Source organism: Cervus elaphus, chromosome 20 (assembly GCF_910594005.1).
Source record: "Cervus elaphus chromosome 20, mCerEla1.1, whole genome shotgun sequence".
In the NCBI taxonomy this organism is placed as follows: Eukaryota; Metazoa; Chordata; class Mammalia; order Artiodactyla; family Cervidae; genus Cervus; species Cervus elaphus.
The window spans coordinates 116445070-116462560 of NC_057834.1; the positions used below are offsets into that span (position 1 = coordinate 116445070).

General features: G+C 39.6%; 1 protein-coding gene across 6 annotated transcripts in view; it reads right to left on the bottom strand.

Annotated features, from left to right (window-relative positions):
- The window catches only part of ELAVL4 (ELAV like RNA binding protein 4), an 88523-nt gene extending 72058 nt beyond the window's left edge, over positions 1-16465 (bottom strand). For 3 of the 6 annotated variants that reach the window (XM_043878390.1, XM_043878394.1, XM_043878395.1), the window contains exon 1: positions 15412-15612. In XM_043878390.1, the coding sequence (XP_043734325.1) occupies positions 15412-15435 (24 nt within the window). In that variant the 5' untranslated portion in view covers positions 15436-15612. Of the gene's footprint in view, positions 1-15411; positions 15762-16182 lie in introns of those variants that run through there. The other 3 variants (XM_043878393.1, XM_043878391.1, XM_043878392.1) reach the window with 2 other exon arrangements.
- Between the last annotated feature and the right edge of the window lie 1026 nt (positions 16466-17491).

Consider the following 17491-nt stretch of genomic DNA (forward strand, 5'->3'; position numbering starts at 1 on the left):
TGACATAAGGAGTCTAGAAGAGAGAAGAATTATTGAAGAATCATATATGAGTCATGGTGAAGTTTCATGTAAACAGACATACTCAAGATCTTCAACTTAAAGTTATAGAACTGTGGTTGGTGAGCAACAGGAGTGTCAAAATCAGTCTTAGCGATAACAGGGCTTTGGGGCCAACATCTCTCTCATAGGCTAGAGTTTAATAGGCTATCAGGTAAGAACCTGTTTATAGACAATCTAACAGACATCCAACTACATCATTCAATTAACAATTAATTAATGAGCATCTGCTGAGCCAGATACAGAGATAAACCCAGTCTTAAGTGTTGAGGTGGTGGTGAAATGGACAAATCGGCACCTGATTATGCCATGTGGAAGATCAATGATGGATGGATGCTGGCAGTGCTCACAGAGGAGGCTCTAACCCAGCATCACACAGAAAATCTTTCCTGTGTGAGAAATCACCTCCAATTTGTCTCAGGAAGTCAGGCGAAGAAAAGCAGAGGATGTTTGGGACCCAGGGATCTGTTTGGGCACAAGTACAGCACAGGACACCGCAGTCCCACAGTGTAAAATAAGTGGAAGGCAGAGAGGTGCAGGACTTGGCTCTGGAAAGGTGGGCAAGGCCAGGCCGTGGAGGATCTCCTGGGCCTGGTGAAGGTGGTGGGCTTTGGCCCTGAGCCACAAATCTATTTGGTAGCCATCTCTGTGATCACATCTCAACTTCTGTGCCTGTAGCAATACAGTGGTTCCCCATGACATACGAACAAAACAGCACCAAGAAGGAGAAAGAATACATTATTTTCTTTAGGCTTGCTGCCAAATTTTCTTTGGGACCCTATTTTCTTCCTGAATAGATCACCGGAACTTTTAGCACTAGTGTGGGGAGCCTGGTAGGCCACAGTCCATGGGGTCGCTAAGAGGTGGACACGACTGAGCGACTTGACTTTCGCTTTTCACTTTCATGCCTTGGAGAAGGAAATGGCAACCTACTCCAATGTTCTTGCCTGGAGAATCCCAGGGACGGGGGAGCCTGGTGGTCTGCCATCTATGGGGTCACACAGAGTTGGACACGACTGAAGTGACTTAGCAGCAGCAGCAGTTTATCATTGCCTCATGATAAGGTTCCCCCTTTGTGCTCCAAAGTTGTTTTAAACTCAACTCTGTTCAGCAAACGTTACCCTCTCTTCCCCAGTACAGTATACAAACAACTTGATAAATATTTGCTGAATTAGGCTGGATCCATCTAGTGACAACTATGTAAGGTAACACTGTACCAATGGGCATGGCTGGGTTCTAAGGGGAGGAGGGGATAAGAAGATGACTATCATCAGTTCAGTTCAGTCTCTGAGTCATGTCTGACTCTTTGTGACCCCATGGACTGCAACACGCCAGACCTCCCTGTCTATCACCAACTCCTGGAGTTTACTCAAACTCATGCCCATTGAGTAGGTGATGCCATCCAACCATCTCATCCTCTGTTATCCCCTTCTCCTCCTGCCCTCAATCTTTCCCAGCATCAGGGTCTTTTCAAATGAGTCAACTCTTTGTATCAGGTGACCAAAGTATTGGAGTTTCAGCTTCAACATCAGTCCTTCCAATGAACACCCAGGACTGATCTCCTTTAGGATGGACTGGTTGGATCTCCTTGCAGTCCAAGGGACTCTCAAGGGTCTTCTCCAACACTACAGTTCAAAAGCATCAATTCTTCGACAATCATAGCACCCTCAATAAACCTGAACTTCTAATGATGCAAATAAGGTATGCATGACCATAACGGCATGCCCCAAAGCAGACTGCAGGGTGTTGCATTCTTTCAGTGGTGGCCTGTTCATGTGGTCGAAATCTGAATCCCATTCTCACAGCACTTTCACCAAACACTCAGTTCTTTGAGGGCAGAGGTCTATGTCTCCTTTATTGTAATAAATTCTCAGAGACTACCAAGTGCTTAGTAAATATTTATCAAGTGGATCTATTTAATCCCCACAACATTCAGAGGGATAAATATTTTACCAATTTGGAAACTGAGGTTCAGAGAGGTAATGTGACTTGCTTTAGATTATAAGGTTAGTAAGTGGTATAGTAAAAATAACAACAATAATAATTAATGCTACTTTTAATTCTAAGGAACCCCACCCTCCATTTATCATTCTCCAAATGTCTCTGTCACAGATTTTTGTTTCATTCTAAAATGGGAAAGGTTCTCTCTGCCTGAATGAAACTTGAAGTTAATAATTTGAATTCTCGAACTTTGGTGGGCTTTTCCATGCTGCCATTCCAGGAGTTCCAGTGGCTTTAGGACAGATACACCTGCCACACTGTATGTAAAGACACTCTTTAGCACAAAGTTTCTCCAGTACTGTCCCATTCTCTCCCCAATCACCAGGTAAGAATTAATCCAATTTCAATTCAGTTTCGTACATCTTTATTGAATACCTACTATGTGCCAGGGACTTCCCTGGTGGCTCAGTGGTAAAAGAATTCGCCTGCCAATGCAGAACACATGAGTTTGATCCCTGGGTCGAGAAGATCCCCAGGATAAGGAAGTGGCAACCCATCCCAGTATTCTTGCATGGAAAATCCCATGGACCAAGGAGCCTGGGGGGCTACAATCCATGGGGTCATAAAAGACTCGGAGATGACTTGGCAACTGAACAACAATAGCAAACAACAACTATGTGCCAGGCACTTTATTCAGTACTTCCAAAAATAAAATATTTAGTGTGAGAGTCTTTATGTCTGTCCTCTTATGATTAAATCACATTTTACTTACTTTCATGCACAGAAAAATCTCAAGGACATGTAGTAAGCACTCAAGGGTAAAGATCAATTGACCCACCTATCTTTGTAGAGGAGTACTGTGCTAACACATAGTAGGCATCTTACTACAACTTCATGAAACTGAATAATTCTTTAAAATTTTGCTCTGGAAATAGACAAAATTGACTACCTGGGTTCAAAACAAATCCTTGCTCAAACAATTACTGATTATACAACTTTATCTTCCAAAATCTCAGTTAGCTCATCCATAAAAGAGGAAAATTAATGTTTACCATTTAAGGCTGTTTTAAGGATTAAAAGAGATGCTGTCTGTAAGACTCAGTGCCTGAGTCATAGTAAGAGCCCAACTATTGAAAGCTAATTTCATTATTTCTAGTCCTACATCTAGCTCACCTCCACTACTTACTATTTTCATTATTATTATTACTTTGCAGTTTCAGCTAAAAGAGCTCAACCAAGGAATGAGATTTGCTAGTTAACAAATATTGTAATTAATAGAGAGCACCAACATATATTGGGCAGACATTAATTTTCAAACATTTAGGATATAATGTTCCACATTAAGTCTAAAATAATCAGAAGTTGTCCTTTCTTTAATAATTTGGAAGATACTAGAGAACTTGCATTGCCCAGCTCTGGAAAAAGTTGTCTGGTTTTTTCCCTTTGGATAATTCAGAGCTCATTATCATCTAGAACAGTGTTTTTCAAACTTTACTAACCATGATCTAACAAAGTAAAAATAAGTAAGAAATATATTGAACACAGCAACTTCGTATTGCAACTCAGAACATCAGTAACTAAAACAAAAGTTTCATGAAATAACACCCTTACTAAGAACCGGCAACTGAAATTTTCTATTTCATTTACTATTTTAATTTTAAAAAATTCTGGCCAAGACTCAGTAAAACAACTTTAGGCAAACTTGAACTTAGTAATTTAACTAATATTGTTATCTTGTCTGTTCAAGCGTATTAAGGATATAGTTTAACTGATCTTCCCATCAAGCTATGAAGCTGCAGTAAATTCTGTTTTACAAATTAAAAAACTGAAACTCAGAAAGGTTAGGTGACTTGGACTAAATAGACCCACAAACTGAGGACAGACCCAAGATTCAAAAGTTTTCTAACTTTGTAAATCAAGCTGTTTAAAAAGATTATGATAACTCAATTCCATAAACATTTATTGTGCCTACCATGTACACAACATTGAAATAAGAGACCATTTGACATGATCTCCGCCCCCTAGGGCTTCCAGACTACCAGAGGAGACAAGCATGTCTCAGTACATGCACTTGGAAGTCTGAAGTGGGTACTTTTCTATTCTGGAGGAAATTATCCTATTCCCAAACTACCACCATCCTCTCTCTGGCCACCCATCCCACAAAATGAGCACCGGTACCTGTAGCTGAGAGGATGCAGTGAACTCCTCTAATGGCACATTTCTCTATGATCTGAAAGAAAGGCAGTACTTTCCCTTCTACTGCTCTTTGCCATTGTAACCCTAAAACCAATCCTCAGTATGACTGCACCGATGAGCAGCAGCTGTATAACATCACACCATAACTAGAAGAGTGCTTTAATGTCGACACCCTCTCAACAACCAATATTTAATTTAGAAGCATCTTCATGATGACTTCAACTTCTGAGAAATCATGACTCAATAAAGATGGGTCTTGACCCCCTGCAAAACCATCAGGAAACTCTAGTCCTCTGATCTAAGACATTCCTTGGCTACTGATTCAAATAAAGCCAAAACCAAGACAAAACACCCGAATCACCTTAAACCATAGCTTTTACCCGTCTCTCTAGCTTTATCTTTACACATCCTATGCTGCACTCAGTGACAGATTTTATTTTCTTGGGCTCCAAAATCACTGCAGACGGTGACTGCAGCCATAAAATTAAAAGACGCTTGCTCCTTGGAAGGAAAGCTATGACAAACCCAGACAGCGTATTAAAGCAGAGACATCATTTTGCCGACAAAGGTCTGTATCGTCAAAGCTATGGTTTTTTTCTAGTAGTCATGTACAGACGTGAGAGCTGGACCGTAGAAGAAGGCAGAATGCTGAAGGATTGATGCTTTTGAACTGTGGTACTGGAGAAGACTCTTGAGAGTCCCTTGGACTGCAAGGAGATCAAACCAGTCAATCCTAAAGGAAATCAACCCTGAATATTCATTGGAAGGACTGTTGCTGCAGCTGAAGCTTCAATACTTTGGACACCTGATGTGAAGAGCTGATTCATTGGGAAAGACTCAAATGCTGAAAAAGATTGAAGGCAAAAGGAGAAGGGGATGGCAGAGGATGAGAGAGATAGCATCACTGACTCAATGGACATGAATTTGAGCAAACTCCGGGATATAGTGGAGGGCAGAGGAGCCTGGTGTGCTGCAATCCATGCACGGGGTTGTAAAGAATCAGACACGACTTAGCAACTGAACAACAGCCAATGCCGCATTCATGCCAAACTGTTCCATAAGCAAGTTCCTCCCTCTGTGTTTTTACTTATACTATTTCCTCCATATGTAATTCCCCTTTCTCCTAATTTTTCTGTCTATCCATCTTTCCTGACCCCACTCAAGTGGCATGTCCTCCATGAAGCAGTGTCTTCTCCCTGCAACAGTGAATGTCTCCCTCTTCTGTACATTGTACCTCCTCTGCTAAGACAATTTTCACATTCTGTCATAATCCTTATCTACTATATTAGAATATGTTTTAAATACTGTGACATCTCAGGAGGCACCAACAGTGTAGTTTATATGCAATAGACACACAGTTGTGTTTGCTGATTCCACATTGAATAACTTGATCTGGAAAAGGAATTGTTCCCCTTCGCTTCCTGAGAAGCCAAGTTGGATGTATTCTCAAACACTTTGGATCTAGGACTTCTGATGTTGCTAAACACGTAACCTAAGGCAGGCAGTTGAGCTTTATTTTTCTATAAAAAGGGGCCAACAGTCCCTTCTTTAATTACATTAAAGAGATTGAACTGCCAACACAGGATTAAAATTATCATACAATGTTAAGTGAATATGAGAAATGATCTCCACGGTCACAGATCAATTACAGCAGAACTGGACTGGGAACAGCTGAAGTTCTAGAAATGTAAACTTCCTCCTCTATTCCTGAAAAACTGATAGTTCAGGAACAGTACTGTTAAGATTATATCAAATACAAGCCCATGTCTCCAAAGTTCACCTGTTCAAGAGTTCTTACTAAAGCTCTTCTAAGCTAGAAGTCTTTTTTTTCCCTTCTTGCAGATAACCTTAAGCCAGAGGTATAAAGCGAGAAGGAATTGAGGTTCAAGTATAGGCTAAATATGTGTCATTTTTAAATAATGCAAACATATACAGGCTTAAATATGTGTCATTTTAAAATAATGCAAACACTTATCTGGCAAGGAGATCCTAAGAATATCCACCTGCCCCTCCCCTGTTCACTCACCTGTTCAAATCCTTCACCTAAACATCTCGTTTTGGTCTTTGATTACCAGGTATGAGATTTTTATAGGACAAAATATGCAGAAACGTCTTCTAGTCTACCTTCTTCAAATTTAAGCCCCTTTCTTCCAATGATATATTTATACCATATAAACACAATCTAAAAATTGACCAAATTCTTCTAGAGAGTTTGCATGCCACATATAAGGCTGCTTACAAAATCCTCTGATGAAACTTGGTGAAGCCTTGAGATAGTATACATGTGGAAAGAAAAAAGTTCAGTTGTCTGTTTCACAGTAAAGGATCTTTTTCAAGAAAACATAGGGCCTGCAAAATGGCACTTGGGGGATCAGATCAATTTATAATCCCTTCCCCTAGTTTTAAGTGTTAAATTGAAGGAAAGAAAATTACTCCCTTCACATCCTTGCTATGATTATATGGAGTGGAATTCAAAATCCATGATATTAAAACAGTATTCTAAAGTTATGTTTCCAGTTTAATTCTTGAATCCCCTGAAGGGACTACATGTGTTATTTCTTCACCCTCACTGGTGACAGCAACAGGTCCCAATTTAAAACAATTTGTGAGTTTATTTTATGTGCCTATTTATTTCCTGCTTCAGAGCCTTGGGAAAAGGTATAAAATTAGGCTTGGCCTAACACCAGTCCTCACACCCACTACCCCTTCCCACATGTGTGTGATCAACACCTATGTCAAGACCTTTGAGGTGATTTCCCCTCTTTCTCTTTTCTTCCTTCAAATGGGAGGCTATTAATTGAGGGCCAGCATTCCACTCCCATCTCCCACACCTCTTAGTCAATCTGATCACTTCTAGAGCTGTTTACACTGCCAAAGCCATCCATCATCCTGCCTCACCAAGCAGGAGAAAAACTGATGGCAAGTTAGAAAAATCTCATTAAACTGCTTTCTGCCTCAACCTCTTCCCAACTCCTTGAGAAACAGAACTTCAAAATTGAGCCTGTTGGGGAAACAAGAGGGATAGAGGGAAGAAAAGCTGATGTGATGAAGGGAAAAAAGTAGGTCCAGAGTAAGTCGGTTTCTGGGCCAAAGTCAAATAACGCACTCTATCTATTATAGACAACAAAGATGAGACCATATCAGTTAACCTTAACTTCCTTTTATTTTCTTTATGGCTGAATTCTGAAGTTCCTAAATACACTCTTTCATGAAATGAGAAAAAAAACTGCTTCACCTAAAATTAATTTTATATTCACCTTTTTTCTAATGACTAAATCTCAAGTTAATTCTTTTTTTTTTTTTTTTTTTCAAGTTAATTCTAATTCCAAAGGTGATCATGGACATACCTAGGCAAAAGGCTAGGACAATACAGAAAATGTAATAAAGCCACACAACTCCAGGGAAGAACTGAGGGCCTGTCTATGTTTAAAGACCAATGTGTGTCAAACAAAACCCCCATCCTCAGGAGTTCCAGGGAGAGGAAGGAGACTGTGAGCATAGCATGCAATGCTACTCCTTCCCAGGACACGTGGCATGGATAGAATGACTACAGACTGAAAGGGAGGAAATGTCCTCTACGCATCTTTAAGTCCTGTATATGACTAGTGCCTTCTAATACTTTCTCATCTGATCCTCACTGAACCTCTGTTGAGTTAACCATTATCATTCCCATCTTAAAGATGAGGAAACTGAGGCTCAGAAAGCTCAGGTATCTCATCCAAGATCACCCTATTACTAATTGGAGAAGCCAGGATTCTAACCAAGTCCACCTGACTCTGAAGTTCTTTGCACATCCTGGTTTCCTAAGACAGAACACTCTTTGCAGAGGCTTGCCAGTACAGATGCCCTATGAAGGTCCTCCAAGTCCGAGGCAGACTCATGGTTTCACGGCATCTGAGCTGGCCCTGCTAACAGAGACACGGGAAGAGGGGTATCTAGTTAAAAACAAATCTAATTCTCCTACATGTGCCCAAGTCAATGTAATAAGTTTGTAGCCTCATCTGCACACTGGCCCTCTGGTTTCTAATCGCAATAACCAGGTTGATTTCAGGCCTGGAACCTTTTCTACCACAGAGACGATTAAAATATAATCAAGCTAGAAAGTTATCCTCCCCCAAAGCCACCTAAAACAGAGCAACTCCAAAATAAAACCAATTTACATATTTTAGCCCAAATTAAAAAAGTAAAAGCTAAGGATTCCCTTTTAATATTGTGAATAATCAATGCACATTTATGTAAAGCTTCCTTTGGGGAATGGTTACTGTGAGGACAACTTTTCCAATATTATTTATAAATATCACTTTTGTTTTAGTGTAACAGTAAGAATCTGGACTTATGGGAATTGTACTGTCTGTACCCAATGCATTAGCAGAGATAATTAATATTGAAGACATGTACAATATCCAGAATTTTAGATGTGTGGCTGGCTGCATTACAAAAAGTAACATAAGAAATGATGAGTCAAATCTGGTCAAAATCACAAATTACAGGGACTTAGTCATTTACTCTATTTTAAGTGAGTCCTTTCCTAATGAAAGTTTCATTAGTAAAGATTGCAAGTTCTCAGGCTTTCCACTACAGACTTTTAAATAGCACTTAGAGCTAAAGTTTATCATTAAAGCTGTATTTACTACTGCTGCATCTTCAAAGGGGGCACTAGAAAAAAAGTTCAACTCAGCCTGTTATTTTTCATGTACAAATTAGAAAGCAAAACTCTAAAGGGTTTAGACTGGCAGCTGAGGAAAACACAGGCTACTTGAGAAGCCATTACTGATACTTCCCAGGACACCTGAGGGTCATGGCTGTCTATCCCTACCACACACACACATATACACACACTGCATATAGTATCTAGGTGTGCATGACAAAGTAACTCTCTCCTAGCAGATGTCAAGTTTGCACAGGGGTGACATCAGCTATACTTCTATATAACTAAAAAAAAGTTTGCATAGTGGTATGCCAAGGAGGTCACCATCTTCTCAAATTGTCCCTGGAGAGTAACATGAGAAAACATATTCAGAGAATCATTTGTGTCAGAAGCAAGGCCTTCTTATTTTTGCAAAATTAATAGGTTATCTAGTCAAGTTATAGCAGATAGACAAGTTCCTTCCAGCTGTCCAAAATTTACCTTTTCCTGAAAGTGAACATCTGGATACATGGAAGCTTATAGACAAAAATGTCCAGAAGAGTTTTTATTTTCATCTTCTAGAGTCATGCACAGACTCTTAAAATACAAAAGGAAAAACATTTATGTACTTGAATGTTTCAGCAGACCTTTTCCCCAGATTTGACATAAACCTCATTGAATGATGTCCAACCTTAAAATCCCTCACTCCCTTTTATCCTGAAGTCACAGAGATTTAGTCTCTAAAATATATTTTGATCAGTGTCAGAAGAAATGGTGACTTTTAGTTTCACATTTCAAAAAAAAAATGCACATAGTAAGTCTTCAAGAAGTATTTCTTCATCCAACAACAAACGGCAGCCAGCCTCGACTATGAATACAGTTGGCAAAATAACATCAAGGGCGAGTTGTTCCAAGAGAGCAGACAAAAGAAGGTAACTAACTCGGAATGAGCAGGAGTGGATTCAAAGCCACAAAGTGCAAAACAGAAGCAACCTCCACGCTGTGATGTGTTTTTTAGAATTCACCATTTTGATTGGAATTGTTTCTCTGCTTCCTCATATCTTAAAAAAAGAACTAAACCTCTTACAGAAAAAAATCCTCACGGATTACTATATTTTATAGCTTTTAAAATGAGTAATTAAGAAATGAAATTCAATTTTAAAAGTAACTCTCAAAGCTAGAGTCCAGAGAAAGTTATTTTCAGGAGAGACCTATGACTTATAATTTTTGTCCATTAAAAAAAATCAAATCTGCTAGTTTTGCATTTTACTTTTGTGGTTAAAAATAAGGCTTTCCTAAAACAACAAAAGACAAAAATGCAACTACAACAATTACTCTGACCTTGTTTCTTCAACATTTTCACTGCTTTTTCAACCAAAATTTATTTAAGAATTCTTTTTTTGGCATTCATTTTTTCTTGATCCTTGTGGGGGGAAGGCGGAGATCCACATTAGAGGGGAAAATATTTCTGGTGTTTGATACAATGAAGATCTGAATAACGCTCTTCCCCAAAGCAAAGATGGCCAGTGCTAAAATGGTCCATCAAAAGGTAAAAATCTCAGGAGTGGGGAGAGGGCATGGGGAGAGACAGAGATAGAGAGATGAGGAGGGGAGAGAGAGGGAGAGAGAGCCATCACCTATTCAGAGCACTGACACTGCATAAGTGATTTCTTAATGAATGTACAAGGAACAGCACAAATATTACCATTAGGCAGAGTGGATGTGAACATCTAAAGCAAGCTAGCTGACTGATTGCTTTCTCATTTTTTGTTCTTTTGTAACAATTCCATTTCCAAAGTGCTTGATTCCTATTGCTGATGCTCCAAAGCTATTGTGAGCACACTGCCTGAATGCTTAATGAAGTAAACAACAAACAAAATGGCTCATCTTCGCTGCCCCCAGCTAGCATCCCAAACTGGATATAATTAAAGGTGTGAACAAGCAAGCAAAGAAGTAATGAACCTGCAAAGTCAAGGTTCTGAGAAATTATCGGGCATCCCGCACTGCACCAGTTCAGATTTATCACTCATTATCTCTTATGTCGGCAAGGTTTAGATCCATGTTGGTACCCCTCTTTACTCTTGTCTTCCAGCTTTCGTTTTTCCTTCCACCTCTAGAAGGCTAATTTATGACAATTACTGCTTGTGATGACTCCCAGCCACCCACAGATCACCTTTCCTTTTACCCTTAGAAAGCTGCTAACCTATAAAAGCCCTCTACCCCTAAAATACACTGAGATTTTAAAAATATAAGGAAGTTCCTAAAACACACACTTCACAAAATGAAGCACGAGAAGGCACCCTACCTCCTCCCTGTTTTTACCAACTGTTAAAGATTAGGCGCAAATGCTCCCAAAGAAAACACAATTCTCCTTTCATATACATGTATATTTTAACTTGAACCCAAATGCTTGACTGAAAGGGCAGCATCTAGTGCACAAACATTGTTATGAATCTGCACATATATGGTTTCTCAAATCACAACTAAAGAAAGGTGTTTGGTTACTAATGGTCTGAGGGGTTTAGATATGTCTTTTTGATGAATTTTTGTATTTTTCTAATAAGAGAACTCTTGGAGTTTGTGAGGAAGAGAAGCTACTTCTTATGGGAAGACGGCCCAGTTTGGTTTTCTTTCCATTTTTAGATGCACATATATTTGCAAGTATGTATACACATTTGGTAATACCAAATAAGGAAAGCCTAAGACAGGTGCAGGATTCCAGAAACACAAATGCTCACATTGATACACACACACAGACACACACACACACACACACACACAATCCCTCTTGCTCACACACACATAATCTATCAAATGGATGGGAGATGGATAGTGGGCAATAAAATGTTGACTTCACTTTCAAAAGGGGAATTGGCCAATTCTGTACAATATGGCCCATCGACTGGAAAACAGTAAGATAAAAGCTTGGGACTGTTTATGTCTCTTCAACCCCCCCAAAATTCCCAATGACATTGGGAAAAAATACTGCATTGCAGCATTTTCCAGCGCACACTCACTGTGTCTAGCATCCGTTGGCCAGCTCGCCAACAAATGTACATATTAAGTGTCCAGGCATATAAATTAAGTGCCTAGTGACCACAGATCATTGAAACTGATGAAGAAATTTGTCAAGGCCATAGTACTTCTATCTACGTACAGTGACCTCTATCAAGACCGCCATTTCTTACTCGCAGTACACACTGGTAATTTGTTTCAGCTTTTTCTTAATTAAAATAAGGCATGAGATTCCAAGGGCTAACTGGAGCAGCAGATCAACATCTCTCCTCACGGAAGAAATAGCTTCTGGTCTACATATAGGGAGAGAACCCACCCACAGTAAGGAAAGAAGAGCAAAGGGAAGAAATCAAACCAAAGAAAAAGACCTGCCCTGAAGAAACCCTTTTATTGTTCATGGTAACCCTTACTTGAGGAAAACACCTTGATTCACTTATAAATTCTTTTAGAGGTATTAAACACACACACACAGAGCACTATTCATGCAATGATTTCCAGATTTAAAAATTTAAATAGATTATCCCCAATAGAAATGCTAAGTTTAAAATATTTGAAGTCTAACACGTCTCAAACTCTATTTCAAGATGGAGTTTTAATACTAAACTGTGTAGCCCATTTTCTTTCTCTTTCTTTAAAAAATATTCTATTGTTATTACCTCACAACAATATGGTCTTCCTATCATAATAAAATCCTTGACTATTCAAAAGACCAAGGAAAGGCTACAGGTAAGATAAAAAAGTTTTAAGGCTTTGGAAAACTATCATACAGAAGCAAACTCATCTTTATCTGGTCAGGAGGATGACTTGAAAGAATGAATGGAACTGAGATCACAAATGAATGGTTAAGTTGCTTGCTAGTTTTTTTAATGAGATATTAACATTGTCCTATAAATCAATGATTTTCAAAGAGATTTTTCAGCTGTTGACTCACCTACATTAAAAAATTTAAATATTAAATTATTTAAGCATTATTTTACAATAAGATACATGAACATTCTGATTACTAAAACTGTGATGTAGTCAGGTGTTTTTTTGCGGAAATATTCCCAATCAGATTTTCATTTCTTAATAAATGCACACTCAGCCTTGTGCTTCCATAAAAACACACCTCCACATGCAGGTAGTACGTATTAATATTTTTAAGACAAAGAAGCGAAGAAGGTCAGCAGTAGAACCACGTGTCTTTTTTACAACCCAAGCCAAGGTGACATTTCCTACAGAAATTATTTTCCCCCTAACTAAAACATACCAAAAAATTCTCAGAAAAAATACATTCGAGATAATCAGAAAACTATTCTATTTTTAATAGTGACATATGGTTACACATTCATGATATGAGAGAAAGGTTTAAGTGTATGACAAAAAATGTAAGTTTATTTATTATTACCTCAACAGTCAAAACAAATTTTAAAAATCCCCCAATAAGGAGATAAAACATTAGCATCTGCAAGGACGAAAGAATCAGGGTGGAGGGTGGTGGTACGGAGATTTGCATTGGGGAGAGTAAAATTAAGAGTACTTTCAAATACAGCCAGTTATATTTCCCAACCTTTTAACACATTTCAGTGCCTTTTAATCTTTCATTCTTGGGCTTAAAATCATCATGTACCTAATTTATCTCTCCGGAAGAAACCATAATAGATCATACTTTCAGTTGTTTTTATGATACCTTCTATTAACCTAAGTAATATATCTTTCAGTCCTTTTGGTACCCACCATCATGAGAAAGAGACCACTAGTAAAGCACACTTGGAGAGAGGAAAAGCGAGAGATGCCTATCACCCAGTGCACGCATGGGTCCCAGACGTTCAGAGACGCTGGAAAAAAATCAGTTTTTCACTCAGTTTATGCCAAGACCAGGACTAGGACCAAATGCCAAATGGAAGGCAGTAGTTGCAAGGGTGCAGCCTGATGAATCCTGCGGCTGGAGGCATAGAGATGAAGGTGAAGTAATAGACTAGAATATAGCTTTTCATGTATTATTTTAAAAAGTAATTTCTACTCGGGATATAAAATGAGGGATACAATGAACTCCCTGGAACTGTATTATCAATATCTGATTTAGTATAAACACCAATATCGCTTAGCACAAAATCATTGCTTAGGGCAAATCTATTCTACCTATATTTCTCCTATGGATATTTTGCTGGAAATTTCGAAGAAATCATTTGCAGAACGTCTCAGCTGTGGGAGTTCACTATTATGCTTCCGTCAACTTCATTCAATATAATTTACATTTTTTTCAAATGGCCTCACAGGATTCCTTGCGATTTTTCGCACGTACAATTTCACAGCAGGGAAAAGGGGGAAAGACAGAGAGGCAGACAGGAAAAAAAAGCAAGATTCCCTACCCTCCCTTCCCCCTCTCCTTCTCTCTCTCTCTCCCTCTTTAAACCAAAAAAAAAAAAAAAAGCCAGGGGAGACAGAACAGATGCTTAAAAATAGATTTCTAAAAATCACTGTAAACCAGAGTTAGAAATGTAATTAACACCTATTTATAAAGAATAATTAAAGTTGGGCCGGCCACAAAGAACAGCAAAGATAATCGAGGTCCTGTCCCCCGCCCCCCCTCTTTTTTTACACTGTTTGCAGTGTGTTCTCATGATAGCCACCTGCTCCCTACTCGGCTTTTCCTCTGTTCGTTTCCCCGGCAACCTTTCATTGGGTTTTCCTCCCAGCTATCGCTTTCAGTTGGGCTGCTCGGTCTAATCTTATTTGTTTTACACCCATCAAAACAAGCAGCCAGACAAAGGCAATCCGCTAAGAATGGGAAAAAGACCACAGCTTTGTTATAACATCTATGCAGAGCGAAAAGTCCTCCCCAGGCTTTCCTAGCAAAAAATAAGTGAGATTGATATGAATTTACAGCCTTCCCCCATACCAGCTTTGAAATCCCGTGAAAGCTATTGCTAGCGAAATTCAAAGTCAAAGTGGGCACCCGTGGCATCTGATCGTGCCATTTTGTGCCATATCTTCAGGGTCAACATCAGGCGACAGGAGCGGGACTCAAGGAGTTTCCCTGTTTCTTCTTCTTCTTCTTTTTTTTTTTTTTTCAGAAAAAGATGATACTAAAAATAGATCTACTACTTTGGCGGAAAGGTTTTCCACTTCCCCTTCCACATCCAAAAGTCCTGTTCCACAATTGCATCTGCTGGTACTGAACCTCATCTCCTCCACCCCTCATTCCCAGCCTTCCCCATCACTCCGAGCAGGAGACGGAAAAAGAAATGTGCCTTTAACTTTAACAGTCGTGCAATTCCATTGAAAGCTCACAGAGGCGGTGGACACGCCAGCCAACAGTGATGGTGACACTGTGATTGTCAAAAAAGACACCAACCTTCCTTGGCTAAAATGTGAGTTCGATGGAAGAGACAGCGTGTGTGTGTCTTGTGTGCATGCAGTGCCATCACACTTGGAGATGGATTCTGGTTTTCAGAAAAGAGAAATACTAACAAACACACACATACACAAACGATCTGCACAGTGATTTACAATGCACGGTCCACCATCCTTATGCACACACACAGACACACACACGGCTGGAATCTCCAAGCTGCCTTCCTCTTTTCACTTACCATCTTCAAGCCATTCCACTCCATCTGTGATCAGAAGAAGATGGACCCTCACACAGCGTGTCAAAAGCGGAAAGGAACGTTATGTAAAAGCTGACATTCCTTCTAACAGAGCTGCTGCCCAGAGAAGGAAGCAACAACTCAACACGCCAGGCACCGCTACACATACAAGCCGCCTCCTCTTTTTTATGAGGTCATGACAGGAAACTCTTTGAAATACAAGATGCAGCATTTACTGAAGCCCAAATAAATCACTCTCTTTGCCGTTTTGACTGCGCAGTCCCCCGAAACACAACTGCCCATCTCAACGGTTCAGGATTCAGGAGCTGCCTCGCAAGGTTTAAATTTCCAGCTCAGAAATGGAGAGATTCCTAAGCCGGCTGCACCCACCTCCAGCCCCACAAAACCCAGGCACATAGACAAACCCCCCTCTCCCTTAAAAAAAGAAAATCCTTCTTTTGCCATCATTGTCTCATGTAATATAACCTCTTTCAGCAAACCAACAATTATTTCAGCCCACCTCCCCTTCTCCACCCCCACATTTATGTTGAAGGGAAAATTGACAATGACCTGTTAAAAATGACAATCTATTTCCCCACTGCTTCTCAATAAAAGGACCTACCCGCACTGTCTACACAAAAGAGATAGTAAATGTAGGAACCAAACAGCAGCAGAGAACTAAACTCTTGTGCAAGCATTAGACTGGTCAAGGTGGAGATGCTTTTCTTCCCTCCAGCAACACAAACAACAGATTATAAATCTAGTCATACCTACCATAACCATTCTTATTGGCAAATATTGGGTCTCGCAGAGCTTCGACTCTTCTCTTAAAATTTGCAAAGGTTTCAGAATATATTTTTAAATGACTACTATTGTTATATATTTTTAAAGATCCACAAACACAGCGTGGATGATTGTAAAGTAAATCAATTATCTGATGGGGGGAGTGGGGGGAGAGAAAAAAAAAAAAAAAGAAAGAAAAGGAGCAGTGAGCTGAAACCCCCGATTCTAGGATGTAGATAAGAACAACTGAACAGAGCCTTGCTGAAATTGGCTCGAAGCTTCCCCTTTTTACATCCATTTATGGGACCATCTGTCAGCCGAAGCCAGGATCTGATTGGCTGGGGAAACGAAGGGAGGCGTTGCAACATCAGGTGCTATTTAAATTAGCTACTGCCAGATTGACGATGTTAATGATTTGGTGACCTCTACAACAACAGAGACCAGATTTCTGAACTGCTTCTTGTGTCTGGTAATTAAGGCCAGGCTGAAGCAACAACAGCCATACTTGTATTTTTACCTTTTCCCCCCTCCCAGTTCAAAAGTACTGTAACAACTGCAGGTCACTGGCGGCTTGCAAACCTTAACAGTGGGAGTGTTCTCCCTTGCCCTTGTCCTGAGGGCTGTGCCACCCCACCCCTCAGAGGAGGGCTTTTCCCTCATACAGTGTTTTCAACCACCTTATCTTTTTCGACAGTTGCTTTCTAGCGAAATGCATATTTAATGATCTGCCCCTGGGCTTAAAGATACAACAAAAGCACTTTAATGTGCAAATATATCTACATTTTAACTTTATTATTTCCCAATATTGCTGATTTTTAGTAAGTAATGCTCCTTCTGCAGCTAATATGGCCAGTGTCTTAAAAGAAATTTTGAGATTGTGCTTGCTCTGTGAACTAGGTTCATACAAGTTTGCTTCAGAAAACTATTTCCTCATAAACAGAAAAAAAAAAAAAAAAACTGGGGGAGAAGGGGGGCAGCTGCCACCCTCTACATTTCTGCCTTCTGCCTGAGTTTTTCAAAACAGAGAATGATGAATGATTTATTTAAATGAATTTATTTCTCAACTTGGATGGGGGCATGATCTGAATTTTTAAAAATCCACTGGAACACATTATCTCTTTGCTTTCTCTACTGCTTCAGAGAAAGGTAAAATACACTTTTGACAACAGCCTCATTTCATAACCAGTGCAGAGTGCTCATCTTAACCGAACACATGATTTTGTTTCTCTCCTTCCAAGGATGTCTTTTTATTTTGGCCTCCTGAAATAGTGTGTGGTGATGTATACAGTTTGTCTGCCTA